Below are 18,439 nucleotides of genomic sequence, written 5' to 3'. Positions count from 1 at the left end.
AATATCTTAATAAATGTCCAATGTGATTCCAGTCATACTATAGGCCATCTAATATTGTTATTGCATATTACAGCCAGATGTTTCAATTAGTAGATGTTCTCTAAATCTCTGTGACACATTGAATGTGTGTGTTGACCTCTGTTTATATGTTTAGATCACACAGAAACATCTATGTTATTATCCTTATGTATGGATTTACAAAAATCCATTAGGGATTGGTGATTTGGGATTAAAATTCTCTGCAAAGACTCCATCTGATCACCCTCAGCTTCCCCTCACATAAGTGTGTGAGGGTGATAAATTTGATAGTGAAGAGCAATTAAAAGTTCAAAATCATTTTTGGTTAGAAATGCGATACTGCATAAAGTTAGAACCTAAAAAAAAAAAAAACAGCTACAAAATTCAAACTTAGCTGTTAACAAAAGGGTTACTTCAAAACAACAGCTTGATGTAAAAGTGCAATGGCATTGCTCAACAGGACCCAATAATTGCTTTCAGCCATATTTTAAAATGTAAACAAAGGACTTACAGATAAACCAACAGTCGTAGTCTTAGTTAGAATAGTAAAAGCAGTAACCCCAGTCACGCTTACAGCGTTTAAGGTTTGCAAACATCAGCTATCATTTCTTATTCTCATGAATAAATTATTGTGGGATTAATAAGAGGTTTTTAGGAAGGAGTGTGGGTTATAAGAGGAAACACCTGAGTGACTGGTTTGGCATTACATGTTAAAAGTTTGATATTACTATTGTTCGATTAATGTTTTTCTTTCTTTTTTTCGAGCAGTGAAGAAAGTGTCAAATGAGCCTTTGATATTGTTTTTAAAATATCTGTTTATATGACCAGAATTATAGAAAGTTCAAACCATGCAAAATCCATCTGGCTATGAAAGCGCTGTTCCAAGAGATCTCCAAATATTGATTCATTTACGCAGTTGGTCATAAATATTCATCATGTAAACCAGAGACTTAAAACACAGCTGCACTCTACAACTTTTAATTTGCCCTGAATAACCTGGGGAATAACAGAAAGGTTTAGGGATCTGACATTAATAGACGTTAAGTTATTGACCTGGAAAGAGATGGAGGACACACCAGCAGTGGTGTGCATCATGATTTATAGTTCAGGGTGGTATTCCCTCAGGTAAAGTCAAACAAACTGAGGAGGGACTCTTGCTTTAGGGTGGGTGTCTTATCATAGTGAAAAGGGAAACAGTTTATTTACTTTAACTCTAAGCTCTGAATTTCCGTCATTTTGCAAAGAAATTAAATATCTCACAGGATAATAACAGACGAAACCCACAAGGCCATGTTTAAGAAAACAACAGCAATCCATTTATTGCATTTATATCAAAAATATGTGTAATGACAGAATGACTACTTTTTATATGCTTATTTCATCTTTGGCCTGACCTGCAGTTTACCAGTTAAGCTTTGAAACCTTCTTTCAAGCTGCTTATTCATTAAAACATGAAGCGACTCTCTGTGGCGGCCTTGTGACTGCTTCTCTTCCTGACACTGCATTAAAGAGAGCAACACTTTAAAAATAATGAGGCTAGCAACTCAACCTCAGCAGGACTCTTGCTAGAGTCACAACCTATCTTCCATACATCATCTATGCAACTGCAATAGTATAGCCTACTAATAAATATAATTAAATGTAGGGCTGAAATAGAAATAGAAATCATGTTGAACGATATTGATAATTATCAGCAAATTCAAAACATCTATTTTACGTGCAGCCCTGGTCATTTTATGCTGTTGTTTAGTGATCTATTTTTAGATACAGAACACACAAACTCTAAATTTAAACTCAACCCTTTATTCAACCAACATTTTACCAAAACTGTTAGTCTTAAAAAAAAAAAAAGTTATCTCTGAACTCTGAGGGGGGCAGAGCTTTCCTGGGTCTGCGTTGTGATTGGTTGGAAGGATGTAATGACTGTAATATTAACCTATATGGTTAGAATACAAAAAGAAGGAAAGCTGTAATTCTATTAAACTTTTTATTGACCCTTTTTATTTTCAGTTGAACCACACCTCGATCGATCGATATATATCGCTATTGAATTATCGCCCGGCCCTAATTAAATGTGTCCAATTAGAGGCCACCAAGTACAATAAAGTCCCTTAAACTAAATTGCCATATGATGGGTTTATTATTCTCACAAAACAAAGAGATATACATTCTAAACATATTTGTTTCCTGTTATAGTATAAATTGGTTGAGTCTAATGCAAGACAACAAAATGAGTCATTAGAAGTCACTTTTGAGTTGGGATTTTTTTAGAGAAAAGGTAGGAACTTAGGTTCTTGTGTTGGTGGTTGAAAGAATTTAACAGTTGTTTAGTACTAAACAATGAATAGTATCAAAGTATTTTTTTTGAAAGAATGTTTGAACTGCATTGATTTATGAAATCAAAAAAGTGCTATACCTGCCAGTCCTCCCCGTTCAGCACCTCGGTGGCTTTAAGTATAAGCACAGAATGTTCACACACCTTTACGTTCCCAATTTTTCAGCTAGTTTTTTTTTTGTCTTGGCCAGTTGGAGGATGTGGGACTTTAGGGAGGAATCATCTTTTGGAAAAAAAAGCATAAAGAGCCAATGTGATATTATTTGATTGCACTAAAAAGATGTTAACACATGGATATATTCAAAGAAATGGCTTTAATTTACCATTTTGTGGGAAAAGAATGTTGTTGGTGGAAAATAACCGGTTGAATATCTTTGTCTAGAGTACTTTATGCGTGTGTATTTTCAGCAAACAGAAAAGAATGCTCTAAACCATGAAAGCAACTATTTTCCAGCTGAGTCTCATTAGAGTGAAATGTAGTCCAAGGTATACACTTGTTAGTGTTGCTATTATAATTACCTGTGTTTTTCAGTTCTTTTTCAAAACCTTGCAGTTAGAGTTTGTGACTAAAACTTTCATCACATTATTTCATATCTACCTTTCATTTGGGTGTTTACTTTTCATATTCAACACTGATTACTGAAATTACTGACCCATAGTCCTGGTACGGTGCTTTTAATCCCTCAATGCCAGCTAATTTGTCTCTGCACTGCACAGGTATGAGCAACACAATGTAGAAATGCAATCGATTGTGCATAGACACTGCTACAAAATATAAGTTAGTGCTACCCAAATGTTGTAACAATGGCCAGATAACGTTAATAAATCTTAACCTAACCTATGCAGGTAGCCATGTCTGCATTATTAAAGATACAGTCTCCTCCTAATAGCAAATACTCAAAGGGGTTAGGAAAATTCGGATGTCTGACCTGTACTTGTATAGCGTTTTATCCAGTCCAGACGACCCCAAAGTGCTTTGCACTACATTCACACACACATTTACATTTTGACAGCAGTGTGCTATGCTAGTAGCCACAGCTGCCCTGGGGCAGACTGACAGATGTGAGGCTGCCATGAGGCTGCTGGCAGGGAAAGCGGGGGAATTGTCTTGCCCAAGGACACAATGACTGAGACGGTCGAATCCCACCAGTTACAGGAAGAAACTCCCTGCTCCTTGCACCACTTTCGCTCCGTTGACGTTTAGCTTTAACTATCAATAACATACTGTGTTTGTAAAGTGGTTTGTTTTTTGTGACTGTAGCAGAGATTTTGTTTAGTACTGATTCCAAGCTTGAAATATTAGTTTTTTAATCTCGACTTTTCTTTAATTGCTGCAATCATAATTGCATTTTCCAGTTGTCCAGTCAGGGCACACTAAACCTTTCAAGGATGGGGGTCTTTTGAAAACAGAAAATTAAGATTTTCAGAAAGAAAGAGGTGAAAAGTGAAGCATGATTTTGAAAATGATAAAGAGTGCTTGAAAGACAAAGGAAATTATAGAGTTAATCTTCTTATCACTATGAGATCTTTGGACAAAATGAATGATGGTCTTATTAATTTTAGCAGCTTAATTTGCCAGGGACGTATTTTGAACAGCCAAGTGGCAAAAAGGATTTCCCTCGTTACAGATTTCTTCAGGTTTTTTTGCTATTTTGTCACACTTGTTGTGTGTTTATGATCATCAAACACATTTTAATTGTTGAGTTTAAAAGACTGGTTCTGTTTATGTAAGAATCAGATCAGCCGACTGCTTCTTTCCTCCTAGGAATTGATTCATTTATTTATTGTTTGGTTTTACAAGCACCCCTTCTCTGTTCAACCCACCGTACAAGCTAAGGCATATGAGGTTCTCCAAAGAAGAGGTGAGGATAATACAGAGCATATATGTGTTATATAATAGATGAGGTATACCAAAATTACAATGATTGGATATAGAAAGGTGAGGTGAAAACCTGCGGGTGAGACTGATTGGTCACAAAGGGAGAGTGGAGTTTGTGGATCAGACCTCAGACTCTCCTTCGTAGATACAAAACATTACTTCATCTCTCCCTCAGGTTAAACTGGATGCCAGCTGGTCAGTCCTGTTCCTCAGATAAGTGTTGACGTGAACAACTTTATCATATGAGGCTCAGATGTTGCACGTATCTATTTAGGTCACATTATGTCAGGCGCAACGCAGCATGAGTGCTTTGTCAACCTCTTAAAGCAACATTCATCTATTGCAAGTATCCCCGCTTCTCTTTACAAGATCATGTTTCCGCCTTATCAATCACACAAAGATAATAAATATATAAGGGTGTTAAAATGTTTTTAAAAAAAAAGGAAATTAAAAAGTTCTTTCATTAAATGTGTAGTCGACGATTTTTCCGTAAATGTAAGTCCTTTTTTGAATAACTGCTCGTGCTCAAAACCGTCTTACCTGCTCTTACGCTCCTCAGGGGGATCACATGAAAAAATACCTCAAATCCGCTCTGGTCTGATTTCTCTCTATTTCGGCCTTCCTCTACTTCTCATAAATTTGTACGCGGTTCGCTTCTTTTCAAAGTATGCGGTTAGAGCAGTGGCGCTACAATTAACACCGAAGCTAACCGGATACATAAACACTAGAAGTGCACATGTGCAACCAGCAATGTTGCTTTCTGATTCTGAACACATAATGTATTGACTACAGTCAGGATGGAAGGACCATTTAAAAAGTGATTCTGAATAGGATTACCAACTATAGCCTTAAGGGACTCTGAATCTTACAAAAACTAATTGATCAAGAACGAAAGAGCGGGAACATTCCCAGGACTGTCCAGCTTACCAAAACTAGTACAAGAGTGCATCAATAAATCATTAAAAAGGACTCCAAAATAATCCAGAATGGCATCTATAGCACTGCAGACCCTTCTAGACTCTGGTCACTGTTAATAAATGAAATTATTCAACAATAAGAAAAACACTGGGCAAAACGTTCAAAGGTAAAAGCAGCTGACCAGCAAGACAAAGCCCTAATTCACATTTCCTCCAAAAACTGCAATGAACACCAAAATGTTTTGGAAAATATTGTTTGACCTTTCTAGGAAGTGTGCTATTACATTTGACATAAAACCAATGCAGTATTTCAGTGAACGTCAGTCAAAAGTGGTGGTGGTAGTGTGATGGTGTGGGGTTGCTTTGCTGTTTCAGCAAATGGACATTTTGGAGTGGCCTAGTCAAAGACCAAATGTCAATCTAATTGAGATGCTGTGACAAAATGTTAAACAGGCTGCTCATGCTTGAAAACCTTTCATTACGATTTACGTAAACCAACACTGCAAAGCAGACTTTGCTTGATGGCAGTTAAGCTATATAGGGGAAGTTAATTTTTTACAGAGGGCCAGGTTTGTTGTTAGCATTTCTCTCATCCACAGACTTAAGCCTGCCCCCCAGGGTCTCTTGGCACTGCCGATTGGGTGGCAGTTTTGAAAAATTGTTTAGGGGTTGGGGTCATGCTTTTACATCTGGGTGAGTTACACTTTAATGCCCCAGACCCTTTTTCACCATTTTTAAATGTAGTCATTGCACATTAAATTCTTATACAAGACACCTGAAGACTACTAGGTGAAATTTATAGTAATTGTTGCATAAGAGGTTGGAAGATAATATGTTGGTAGCTTGTCTCAATTTTAGATTAAATTCACCTTCAGCTCTCTCAAAGAAACCAGTTGTTACTCCTACAAGCCACTTTTCACTAACCACTTTTTTGTGTACACCAAATAACCACTCACACGAAGCTCCTTGGAGCCTTCGTAGATTCTGAATTGGGCACAGCAGGATGGGGATGTCCTCAGTTCTATGTCCATACAGTTACTATGAAACGGCCCTTAACAAGTGAAACCAACGCTGCTTCACTTCCCCCGATTGGTCGTCTGAAGGAAACATGAAAGGTAGCCCTAACAAGTGTGAGCTCCTGATAAAGAAAGCCTGCAGTGAGAGACTGGGGTGGAGCGAAGGAATGGGGAAGTGGTTCTAAAGGACCCAGTCAACCATAAAATGCCGAACGTTTACACAAGAGAGATGGCAGGAGTCTGTATTAGCAGCCCTGCAAAAAGAAGATGATCACCAGGGAGTTGCATTCTCCAATACCACAATTTCATCATGTGTAGCAAAGCAGACTATGCACCACTTCCTTGTTAGCTCTTAGGGTTTTAATACAGGGGTCCCTGCTGAATAAGTGAGTTTTTTCTACTTCTGATCTCATTTACAGTTGCCTGCTTTTTGCATGATGATCTATATTACAGTTATCAAGAGACTTTTGTACATCCTGTTCCCTCTACTTCATTCAACAAGCGGGGAATAACTCCCTTTATTAGATTTCAGAAGAATGCCTGATCCTGGAGCATCCTAGGAAAGAAATTAGCCTGGACTTTATTGGCTCAGACACAAAGGGGAGCAGATTAAAAAGAAGTGAGATGATTGAACTCCCCTTTATTCTGTGGTGTGTCCTTTGTGCCAGGCTGCACTTGTCACTTTGATGCTATCTCTGTCATTTGAGCCTCATTCTGCGCCTTGGGTGCCTCACACAAAGGATTATGATGCACCAGCAGAGGCCTTGAATGGGCTTGAGTAGAATTCTCCTTTTGACTCACTTCAAGTGTCACTAATTATCAAAGTACATCACTGAGGGGAAAGACTCGGTAATGTATGTAGGACCGAAATGGAATAAGCTGGACAATTGAATTTTAATCAGTGAAAATTAACTGACCTTTGAGAAGTAAATCCCCACATATACACATTACTTTTGTGCTGTAAAAGAAATATGTGGTGTATGCTGCTGGATATATATTTTGTTACATTATATTCCCATCAAAGTCATCCAAATCAGTTTTGAACATGTGAGTGAACAAAAATCCAATGCCTCAAATGGCTAGAAAAAGGTCGACTGTCAGGTTTATGCCTGTAACTGAAAAGAGTGATAATGGGCAGAATAGCTGAACCCTGCTTACAGGGCAGAATGGAGGACACAGAAAGATGGAGGAGGTGGAAATGGAGGAGGATGAACAGCATCTTGCAAGGCTGCCATTACTGGAGTAATTTGCACACCAGGGAGCAAAAGAGAGACCTTTGAGTGGGTGGTTAGGAAAGTTGATGTCTGATCACTACCTCCATTAGCAAAAAAAAAAAAAAAAAAATCACAAGATGTACAAGGGCTACTTGTAGAGAAGAAGCAGGCTACAGAAATGTAATACTCCAACTAGAAAAAGTATAAAGATCCTCTTAACAGCCCTTCAGCCCTGGCAAATCATGAAAGATAAAAACATTGTGATCAAAGGCTGTCCAACATATAGGTAAAATACTTTCATTTAGAGAGGAACATTTAGATTGGGACCTGTTTTATTCATCAATGAATGAGTGTCAGTCAACTTTGTAAAAAAAAAAATTGTTTTTAAAGTTTTGACAATGAACAAATAAATGAATAATTTACCAAATGTCCTATACGTTAAATGACATCATCAAGTTGGTTGTTGGGAAATAATAATTTTTTTTTGAAAAATCCTCCCAGTCATGATACCACAGGTGAAACATATATTACTTTTTTTTTTTTTTTTTACAGGTAATGCTGTTTACAGGTAAACTAGTTCTAAGACTAAGTGTTGGGTCAGTGAGCTGTTAGATAACATCAGCTTGTTGGACACACAGTATTACTGTAGAAAGCACATAATAACCAGGAAACCAAAAAAAAAAAAAAAAAAATGGTCCCAAACTCTCAGATTTCGCCTTTAGCTTTGTTTATGGCATGCATTCGCTGTGACATTGTTTTGATAAGTTTCTGTTATGTCACAAGCAGCGTTTGTACTGTAGTTTTTCTTAGATTTGATTTCACCAAACCTTTAAGTGATTATCGATCACGATCAATCAAGATTTTTTTTTTTTCTGCCACATTTTTTCCTCAAAGACGATGGGTCCCCACTATCCTTCCAGTTTTTATTAATGCGTTGAACAGTTCTTAACCCAATTTTGGTAGTTTCTGCAATCTCCTTAGATGTTTTCTTTGCTTGATGCATACCAATGATTTGACCCTTCTGACACAGACTGACATTCAACAGGGTTGTTTAAAAAATAAAAAGCAACTCATTGGACCAGTTGGGATTAAATAACTTGTTGCCATCTGAAACATAATTGTTAAAGTAGTTATTATCCAATGGGAGGATTGTACCTATTTGCTTTGTTAAATCCAGGTGGCAACTCTTTTTGACCAAGCAGTGTATCTAGTTTTTCTTACAACCAGAATGACCATCAAGGAAACTTTCTTCAGTCAAGGTTTATAAGTAAAGTTCAATATAGGAGAGATATGAAGGTTTCCCATTACATATTGAGTGTATAATTCTTAAAGTTCTCAAAAAAATAAAGAGATTTGTAATTGTTTATTAAGCTGACCGGACAGATAGTTGTTGGTATTTAAATGTGTGTCTGGGCATCACACATTTACAGTGCTCAGAATTACTATTAGAATATGCTCAGAAATACACATAAACTACAAACATTTAAGATTTTTTTTTAAGTCTTTGAGTCAGAAAAGCAGCATCACAGCATAATAGGGGCCAGCCGAAGGTGGAAAGAACCTTTGTGACTGCCTAGAAGCTCCATATGGGTCAAATACAACAAAAAAGGTTATAGCAAGGGCATTATAAAGGGGAAGTTAGTGGTACTGTAGTTCCTCGTGCGCCTCCAGAAGAAATTTTTCATTTTCATTTCCAAACCATTGTTTTTGTTCATGCACTAAAAGCCTTAGTTTTTTTTTTGAAAAAAGTAAATGATGATATTATATTCAAAATGGATTTAGCTGAATATCCAGATAATTCCTCCAAAATCTTCCCATTAATCCAATGTCACACCACCAGAGTACAGCCAGTAAAGGTATGAGAGATCTCATGTCAGGCTCTCTGTATTGGCTTCTGATCAAATCCCAAATTAATATGGAAAGATGGCAATCACGTTCCTTCCTACCTTGAACTTCTAACTTTGTCTCCGTAGTGCATACGAGCACTTCAGGCTAAGAGTCACTTCTTCTCTTGGATAAAACTGAAGAGGTAGGCTTCACTCTTTCAGTGTTCGCTCTCAGTCTAGTTATAGATTCCCTACAAGTATGTAGTCTGTGTTTCAAAGCTGTTTGGACCTAAAATATCCAGAACACAATTGCAACTCATTTTGCCTTGCATAAACATTCATTTTCTTATATTTCAGGATTTTTCTTACATTATTTAAACTTTGGGAAGTTTTGTTTTGGATTTCATTGTTAAATCTGAAGAGATCATGCCACATTTTCATTTGTCGTCGTAACTGGTTCAAGTATGAAAGAGCCAATGTGCTGATATTTAAATTATTTGACACATGTTTTTATTAGCAGTCTTGCGGTATCATTTATGCATGGATTACTATTTGCAAGGGTATTAACTGTTCACTATTATTAACTACAGGGGTTGGGTGCAGCAACATATTATCTTTAAACATTACATAATAAATTAATTTACTGCCTTTGTTGGACAATTTCTGATCAAAATCCACAGGATTCTAGGTCAATCCTTTTTTTAAACGAATTTCATTTCATGCTTTAAATCGAGCAGTGATTGCATTTTAGAGAAATTATTTGGGGTGCACTGAAAGAAGAAGAAGAAGTTCTTCTTAACTCTCTACAATAATGAATGAGGAATAAGATGGCCGTGCCAGATCCGTGCTCTGAGAATTAGGAACCTAACGGCTGCAGAGCCAAGAGGAGACAGTTCTTCTGATGGATTCTCCTGTCTAAAAGAGGAGCACTACTCCCAGTGTTCCTCCTGCTGATTGATTTGTATGACTGCTGTAGGACAGAGTAAAGTGGCAAGCAAAGAAGCTCTATCTCTGCTGGGTGAGGTCTTATTACTCCCCCGGCTATGAAGCTTACTGAACCCTAGTCTAAGAGAAATAGTCAATAACAGTGACTATATAGCGAAAAAAGGGACCGCTCCAAAATAAGAACACAACATTTCCTCCACCCTTGGTGATTTTTAAGATTTTGTTTTAGTAATGAAATGCATGCATTACAGAACAATACAACATAAAAAAAATAAAGAGATATTGATCTGAATTTATTAATAAGTCAAAAAGACTAAATGTTGCTATGAATAATTTCCATACAGTCCTAGTAGTTTTTAAAACTATAGACATTCAAAAAAGAATTAGAAACTGCAATAGTTCAAAAGTCTACCAATAAACGACAGAGTAGGATAAATAAGGTGTTCTTACTGATGTGTAGAGATGGCCCTCCCCGTTCATGGCGATGTATAACCCTGTCTTCACTGACTGAATGGCGACAACTCGCAGGCCCACAGGAATAAGGTTGAACAATGCTGAAAAATACACACATAAACACAAGCCTTTAAATAAAAGTATCCTTCATTGTGTTTTTCTGTTTTAGTCATTGTGTTAAACTGATTTATACTAAATATAAGTACCAGTACACTCTAAAAAGAGAATGTTTAAACAACTTAAATTAATTGCTTCAACTGGTAACAAGTAATTTAAATATGTTTGCCAAACTTTTTTTTGCCTAACTTAATTTGTTTACAATTGCTTAACTTGACAACTTATAAACTGAATAAAGTAAGTTAAATAAACTTAATTCAATTACTTGTTATCAACTTAAGCAATTCATTGAAACTTTTTTCTTTTTAGATTGTAAGACAGACATGGCACTCCAGTGCAACCTGCAGAAGTAGTTGTATCTGTAGCTACCATTGCTGCTTGGGATTGAAAGCTGTTGTTGTTCTGGCAAACTAATTCTGCATAATACTGATTTTTTTCCCCCCTTTTTTGTGTTTGCTGTTTCTATTAAAGTCAAATCTTTATGGGAGGTAATGGCTAAAATTCAGTTCTAATTTATCCATCTTCTATTCATTCTCTTTCGCTTTTCTGAGATTGGGTTGCGGGACAACAGGTCCAGGGGGAAACTCAGACACCCCTCTCCCCAGCAACATCTTTGAGCTCATTCTGGGGGACCCCAAGGAGTTCCCAGGCCAGATGGGATGTTTAGTCCATCCAAAGAGTTCTAGGTCTTCCATGGTGTCACCTTACAGTGGAAAATCTAATCATACAATTCTGGTTACAATCTAATTTGGTCAATTAAGGCATTTTTTGAAACAAATTTGTACATATAAACACAAAAACAGGTGTTTCATATATAATATATCAAGCTTATCATGTACAAAATACAGACAGAAGAGGCAATTAGAGAGATTTACTGACATAAATCAGCAGAAGACATGAAAGCTGCGAATGGCTATGAGTTTGAATGTTCATTTTAGTATTAGGATTAGAGAAGTCTTCCCCCTTGGGTCCGGACACCGGTGGTGAAGGCCAGAGGAGAGAAGGAAGCCAGGAGGAGCATGAGAGAGTGAAGGAGGAGATGGAGTAGAGGTGGGTGGAAGCTCAGCCACAGAGCAGGAGAATCCAAGTATGGAGAGCTTTATAAGCAAAGCCTTGCAGGATTATTGGCTGAGGTAGGATGAGGACTTGACACAGATTGTCTGGAGCACAGGCACAAGAAGAGACGGTCGGGGGATGCCGGTGAGCTATCCAGTTTGATTTTACGTCCAAACTCCATTACTCTGGTGCAGAAGGCTGACTGAATGTCTAATGGCATCTTGGAACTTAATTAGGTAAGGCATATTGTGTCACATTTTGTTTATGTTTTTGTATTCAGTGGATCATAGTTTTTCAGACTCTCTTGATTTGATCTGGGGTCTTATTTATCAAACAATGTGTAAGATCTATACTAAACGTTTGCACATGCCGAAAAGCCAAAAATGGCATCCACTCAAAAAAATACAGATTTATATAACCATGTGCACACACGTCAGCAAGCAGTTTTGCTTTATAAGTCACAACTGCACCTCAACGTTTACGTACAAGGTTATGCTTCGTGTTCTGTTCGCTACACGCCCAAATTCAAGCACAAATGGTCAATGCAAAGCACCTCATGAACGGCAATGTGTTTTTAAATAAGTCAGCTGATCATTGTTATTTCATGGTTAACAATGGAAACTATGGTGAAAAGAGCAAAGAAACGGTAAAATAAAATTCCCAAAATGGGCTTTACTAAATGTGTAAATCAGAGGTAAAAGCACATATGTTGTCCCCTTTTAAACTACTTCTTAAAAAGTTAACCTTAAACTGTGTTAAATGTGTTGCATGACATCCTCACATGATGAGGAGAAAGGAGGCCATTATGGATGGGGGTTTCCCCTCATATATGATCTAATTTCATTCCTCTAATTTCTTATTTAGTATTGGTTTAGTGTTGGTAAAGCTAGTATTTTTGTTTGTACAATATGAGTTAGGGAAGCTAACCTTTTTGGTTAGCCCACCACTCTAGTACCACGTGTTTAGTCACATGGCGTCATTCAACCATTGCTTATCTACACCAGGGATCCAAACCTGGTCTTCAGGACCCTCTGTCCTGTATATTTCCCTGCCTCTACACACCTGGCTTAAATAAATCCTGATGCCCTGAAGGGCATCAGGCCTGTGCAGCCCTTGATGCCCTTCAGGCAATCATTTTAATCAGGTGTGGTGGGGTAGAGACATCTAACACATGCACGACAAAGGCACTGAAAGTGATAGCCTAAATATTGCCTTTAATGCTATGTTAGACCCAATTTGCTTTGGTCAAAACATCTGCAGACCTATCCACTTATGTCTTAATATGCTGAACATTGTGCTAACATATGGCAATGAGTGTGAACAAATAACAGTATTTGATCATAACAGTCCTGTCTGAACTTAGTTAAATGACCCCCATAAATTCAATTTAACTAAGCACTCCACTCCAGAAAGAAAATGTAAATTTAATAGACCACTATGGCAATGTTCCCACTGCAGATCTTAATGCTCAATTTGGATTTTCTTTTTTTTTTTTTGTGAGGTCGTTCACATTAGTTTTAAAATGTTTCTGGCTCCAAACTGATCGCCATGTACAAAAGATCAATAACACTAACTTCAAGCTCAGCACGCTTTGGTCTAGCAAACATGAAACAAATAGGTTTTATGGTTTAAAGTGTCCAACGGAAGCCATTTATTGTGTCAGAGGGTGTTGAGGGGGAAACGCACGAATATAAAGAGAGTGAAACTTCATATTCTGACATTTTATGGAGCTTTAGCTGCACAAAGGAGCCAGGAATGAAGGGACGGGTGTTTTAACAACTTTACACAGACTGAGTTCATTCATTATTTTAAGAAGTCAAGGGCAACTTTTAATAATATTATGTCCACACCTCCCCTCTCAACTCCTAAGGCAGAACACTCATGGAAATATGTTTCCATGAGTGGCCATTCACACTAAGCCTGGTTCTGCTGCAGGTTTCATCCTGTAAAAGCGGAGTGCTCCTTCCCACTGTAGCTACATGCATGCTTAGTATGAGGGATTGCTGCAAAGCCTTAAAGGGAAGAGTGAATGCTGCAAGTCAGTGACTCTATGCAATTTGCCAGGTTTCCTTTGATGGAAAACTTTTAACCACTTAGAATAATAAGCTGAACTTTGTTTGCCACATTATTTGATTACTAGGATTGATTGGGATGTATACAATTGACCTGGAATTCACCTGTATGGTTGGATTTAATTGACTTTTTCGTCAAGTACTTTTACACAAAATGTTGTGAACTGGCATTAAATTAATAAGCTGAATTTAATCAACCAATCTAAAGGTGATTCAACACTGAATTCCTTTATTTTCTGTATCTTCTCCAAATTCTTCCCCTCAAATTAATGACAGGTATTTAGACTCAGAATTCTTGGTCATAAAAACCCTTTCTTTAAATTCCTGAGGGACATTCAGTAATCTTCTGACAAATCAGTTTGGCTATTATAGTAAACATTCATTTTCTTCATTAAACTCCCCCTCATAGCTGTAGTAGTATGGGGATCAGTCAGCATATTTGTCTGATCTTGCTTGTTTCTGTAGTTTTGTCTCAATTTATCTAATTATATTTAGAATATAATCCTTGATTGAGTGCAATTAAACTGAATGACGGTAAATAAATCTTAAACTCAGAAACATAAAGATTCCACTTTCATCCTGCATGTGTGATGAAATCGATGATTTGGATACATCAACAATGTATGTCATATTTTTACATCATAAATGATCCTGTGCTGTAAGGATTTTTAGAAATAAAATTTCATGTGGACAAGGCCTATAAACATTAAAGCCAACTATCACTTGTAATTTGCATGCGGTTAAAAAAAACTTGCGTTGGTAGGGGACCAAAACTGGCTCCAGCCCAGGGGTGCACATCCTTCTAAATCTAACTATGTATAAAACATTTCATTTAGATCTTCCCTATGTTTTTAACTGTTTTAGCGCCATAGAGCCACAGTCATCACCAACTATACTTGGTGAATCTTTAGTCTTAGTAAAATCAGAGACCATTAAGTAAACGATCAATAGAAGGAGACATTTTAAATTCTTTCAAGATCAAATTCAGCATTTATTTTTATTGATAACATAACTTCTCCCTGGGGAATCCTATCTATAGCTTGCTTTTTTATCTGATTTGAAGTGACATGTGCCAAACCTCCTCTTGCTGACAGCGGTAACTGACACAATGCTGAGTGTCAAGCCAGTGTTAGCACCAGGTTCAAAAATCAAATTAACCATCTTGCCTGAAGCAGCAGAGGAGCCGTGCCAGAACAAGGTAATAATGCCATTTTCCTCTCTGTTAAGCCCGCTGTTTCCTGGTCCACTTTTTCCCTCAGAGATAACAGCAAATTGGTGCGATCCCATGGCTTTATGGAGACTTTTTTTTTTAACTCCAAAGGCTAAAAAATTGAGGGAATATATTGACTCAAAGGTTTGAAAAGACAGGCAAGGTGGGAAATATATGTATTCTCCACACCAGAATGATAAATGCACAACACTACAATGCTGAACATCAACATTAGCATAATCGATTGTGTAAAACAGATGAGTGATGGTTAAGAATGTTCCCTTTTTAGGGTTTTTCCTTTTTTTCTGACAATTTTTAAAAATTATATTTTCCTGGAGGTTAAAAGATAGCACCACAGTACTCACTGGAATTACTGCTGTCATCCTTGGTCCCATCAAGAGAGCCATCTGGGTTCATTTGCAAGTAGTATCCCTGCCTGCAATATAACCTGGTCACTATACCCTTGAGCTGGGGATCTGTAGGAAAGAAAAAAAGGGGAAACAGACAGAACAGTCAAGGTTCCTGCAGGAATAATAATAAAAAAATCCTATTTAAAAGTATTCATGCCCATTGAATTTAAAGCCAAGTTACATTCTGAAGCAATATACAACCAATGTATATTAATAAGAAAAGCAAGAGGCCCATGGTAGCTCCGAAAGAGCTGCAAAGATCCTCTATTTAGATCGGAAAGTTTGTCAATGGGACTACATGTAGCCCTGCACTCACAATATCTGACTTGATGACTTTATTCACAACCTGCCACAAGTCAAGTACACAACACAGCAAATATGTCAAAAAGGGTACTTTGGTGAAGTGCAATTTGGCATAACTGCAAAACTCTAAACAGCCAATCACCACAGTAAAATATGTTGGAGGCAGCATCAAGCTGCGGGGAATCTTTTCTTCAGCAGGGATACAAAAGCTGGTCAAAACCGGTGAGAAATCTGATGAAAATCTGTCAAAGGCTGCAGGCTGAGAAATTGTTTTAGCTTACAGCAGGATGCCAACACAAAAAATGCAGCAAATACCCCAATACAATGGTTTACATCAAAACATATTCATGTATAACAATGTCTGAGTCAAAGTCCAGATCTAAATCCTATAAAGAAATAAAATAATAATGAATCGGAAAAAAGCCACTAACAATCCCACCCGCATGATTTGATTGATTTTTCAAAGAACAATACAGCAAAAGGTGGTTCTCCAGTGTATTGTATCAGGACAACGCTGTATACAAATGGGTGCTCCACTTTTTATACTTTGTAAAAAATTTGAAAACCATTTGCCTTCTACTTTACAATTCTGTGTTACCTTGAGTTGGCCCAATGTGTAAAATCCTGATATAATGCATTGGAGTTTGTGTTTGTAGCGTGACAACAATACTTGTGAATATTTTTGCCATGGCATATAACTAGATGAACCAATATGCTTCAGTATTTCACAACATTCTGTACAATAATTGTTTTTTTTTTGTTGGTTTGTTTAGCATTTTTGCTTCAAAATGCCATAAAAGCACCATGTGGTTCTTCTCCCTCTCCCTCTCTCTCCTCCTGTCTGCTGTGAAATCCCAGAGCTACCTTTATAGGCTCATAAACCCAATCCTGCTCAGAGATAGGCCGTCCAATTATAGGCGTCAGAATTAATATGTGGCTGTCTGACTCCCATAATGAACCCAACAGCACCCTCTCTGGGATGCAAGACTGTCTGTTTTCCATCCTTAATCCAGCCGGTGGATTATCCATGTATTTACAGTAAAGATATATCTTATGTGGTTAAATTCCTTAAAATACTGCAGCTCTGATGTTTGGGCGATTTCACAACTATATTGATAACTACTTTAAAAGGGCTTACAGAGGTTGTTGTTAAGGAGCAATAGATTTTGCTTGTACAAGAAACATACAATCCCGGTGTTGAATCGTAGGCCTGCATGTGTCGGGTTTCATATATGTTCAACAGAAGACTTGCTGTAGCGACGGCTATCACACTAGATTTCATTCTAAGAAAGCCCTTAGGAGCAGAAAAAAAAATCCGCTTCACCATCACATCAACCACTACTTTTTTTTCCCCCTCCAGCAAGTAACTGTGTATATGTGCACAGGTACAGAGGAGATCTTAAGAGGTCTAACTGAGTTATGGCATTTTTGTGGCTGCACATGTCATGACATTTTATGAAATGGTGATGCTGGGTGCATTCCTCACCTTTTTACAGAATAAGAAAACATTTCCTGATGCACCGGCTGAGCTGTAATGCTACAGGACTCAACTGTGCTGCTGCACCTGAACAATGAACAGGTCTCCAAAGTGCCTGAGAAAATGATATGCACTTTTCAAAAATCTTTTAAGAATTGAAAATCTGGCCAGCACTTCCAAAGCCTGGTACCCTAATACACCTTAATAAACTCCGAGCAGTCAGAAGTCACCTAATTACGTAACTGGTGAATATAGTCCACGTGTGTTCAATTTAACCTCTGCAATGATACATTTGTTCTTGGAAGGCGTCAAATATTTTATCAGGCGAAGGTATGTTGTTTGTATTGTGCCATTCATACACAATGTAATTCAAAGTGCTTTAAAAAAGAATAAAAGTACAGGTTTAAAAAGAAGTATACTGGAAGCAAGAGATACGCATGCAGTCTCAGTGCTGTAGCGTAAAGAAAAGTTTTTGTTAAAACAGAATCGTGAAAGCTAAGGAACAAGTGATACAGACAAGTGAGACAGACAGTGATAGGAAGTCCCATCTGTAGTTTGCTGTGAGCCATGTAAGGCTCAGAGAAAACATGTAGAGGGGGCTTTAGTCTGCTGAGAACAACTTTTTTTGCCAACATGCTAAAAGAAAAGTGAGGCGGGAAACTTAACGTTGCCCTCGACCCTGAACACATCGTCGTCACTGTTAAATATTGTGGTGGCAGCTTCATGCCTTGTTATTTCTTTTCCTAGTCAGGGACAGGGAAACTGGTCAGAGTTGATGGAAAGATGGATGGGGCTATATACAGCGCAGCCCTGGAGGAAATCCTGTCCTGTTAGATGCTGAGAAAAAAACAAGCGCAACGCCCCTGAACAGACAGCCAGAGCTACAATGGAAAGATTTAGGTCAAAGCATATTGATGCATTAGGACGGCCCAGTCAAAGTCTAGATCTGAATCCCATTGAAAATGTGTGGCAAGATTTAAAAGCTGCAGTTTACGGTCTCCATCCAAGCAGACCAATATTGGTGTATTTTGAAAAGAGCCACGGACAAAAATGCTGGTAGAAACGCACCTGGAAAGACTTCTAGCAAAGTCGTGACTGTGTGGCTGAAAACAGACGCACACAACATTTCTGTGCATACTTTTCATACTGGTTAACAATTATATGCCATTTTGCGATGGTACATTACATAAA

General features: G+C 37.6%; 1 protein-coding gene across 2 annotated transcripts in view; it reads right to left on the bottom strand.

Moving 5' to 3' along the window:
• The window catches only part of fgf14 (fibroblast growth factor 14), a 147,097-nt gene that overhangs the window by 29,618 nt on the left and 99,040 nt on the right, over positions 1-18,439 (bottom strand). For both annotated transcript variants that reach the window (XM_012864218.3, XM_012864219.3), the window contains exons 2-3: positions 15,424-15,534; positions 10,601-10,704 (exon numbers count right to left, since the gene is read on the bottom strand). In XM_012864218.3, coding sequence (XP_012719672.1) covers positions 10,601-10,704; positions 15,424-15,534 — 215 coding nt within the window. The remainder of the gene's footprint in view (positions 1-10,600; positions 10,705-15,423; positions 15,535-18,439) is intronic.

The sequence above is a fragment of the Fundulus heteroclitus genome, chromosome 7 (genome assembly GCF_011125445.2).
Source record: "Fundulus heteroclitus isolate FHET01 chromosome 7, MU-UCD_Fhet_4.1, whole genome shotgun sequence".
Classification (NCBI taxonomy): Eukaryota; Metazoa; Chordata; class Actinopteri; order Cyprinodontiformes; family Fundulidae; genus Fundulus; species Fundulus heteroclitus.
Note: the sequence above shows the minus strand (reverse complement) of the source record. Positions and strands in the feature narration are given on the sequence as shown.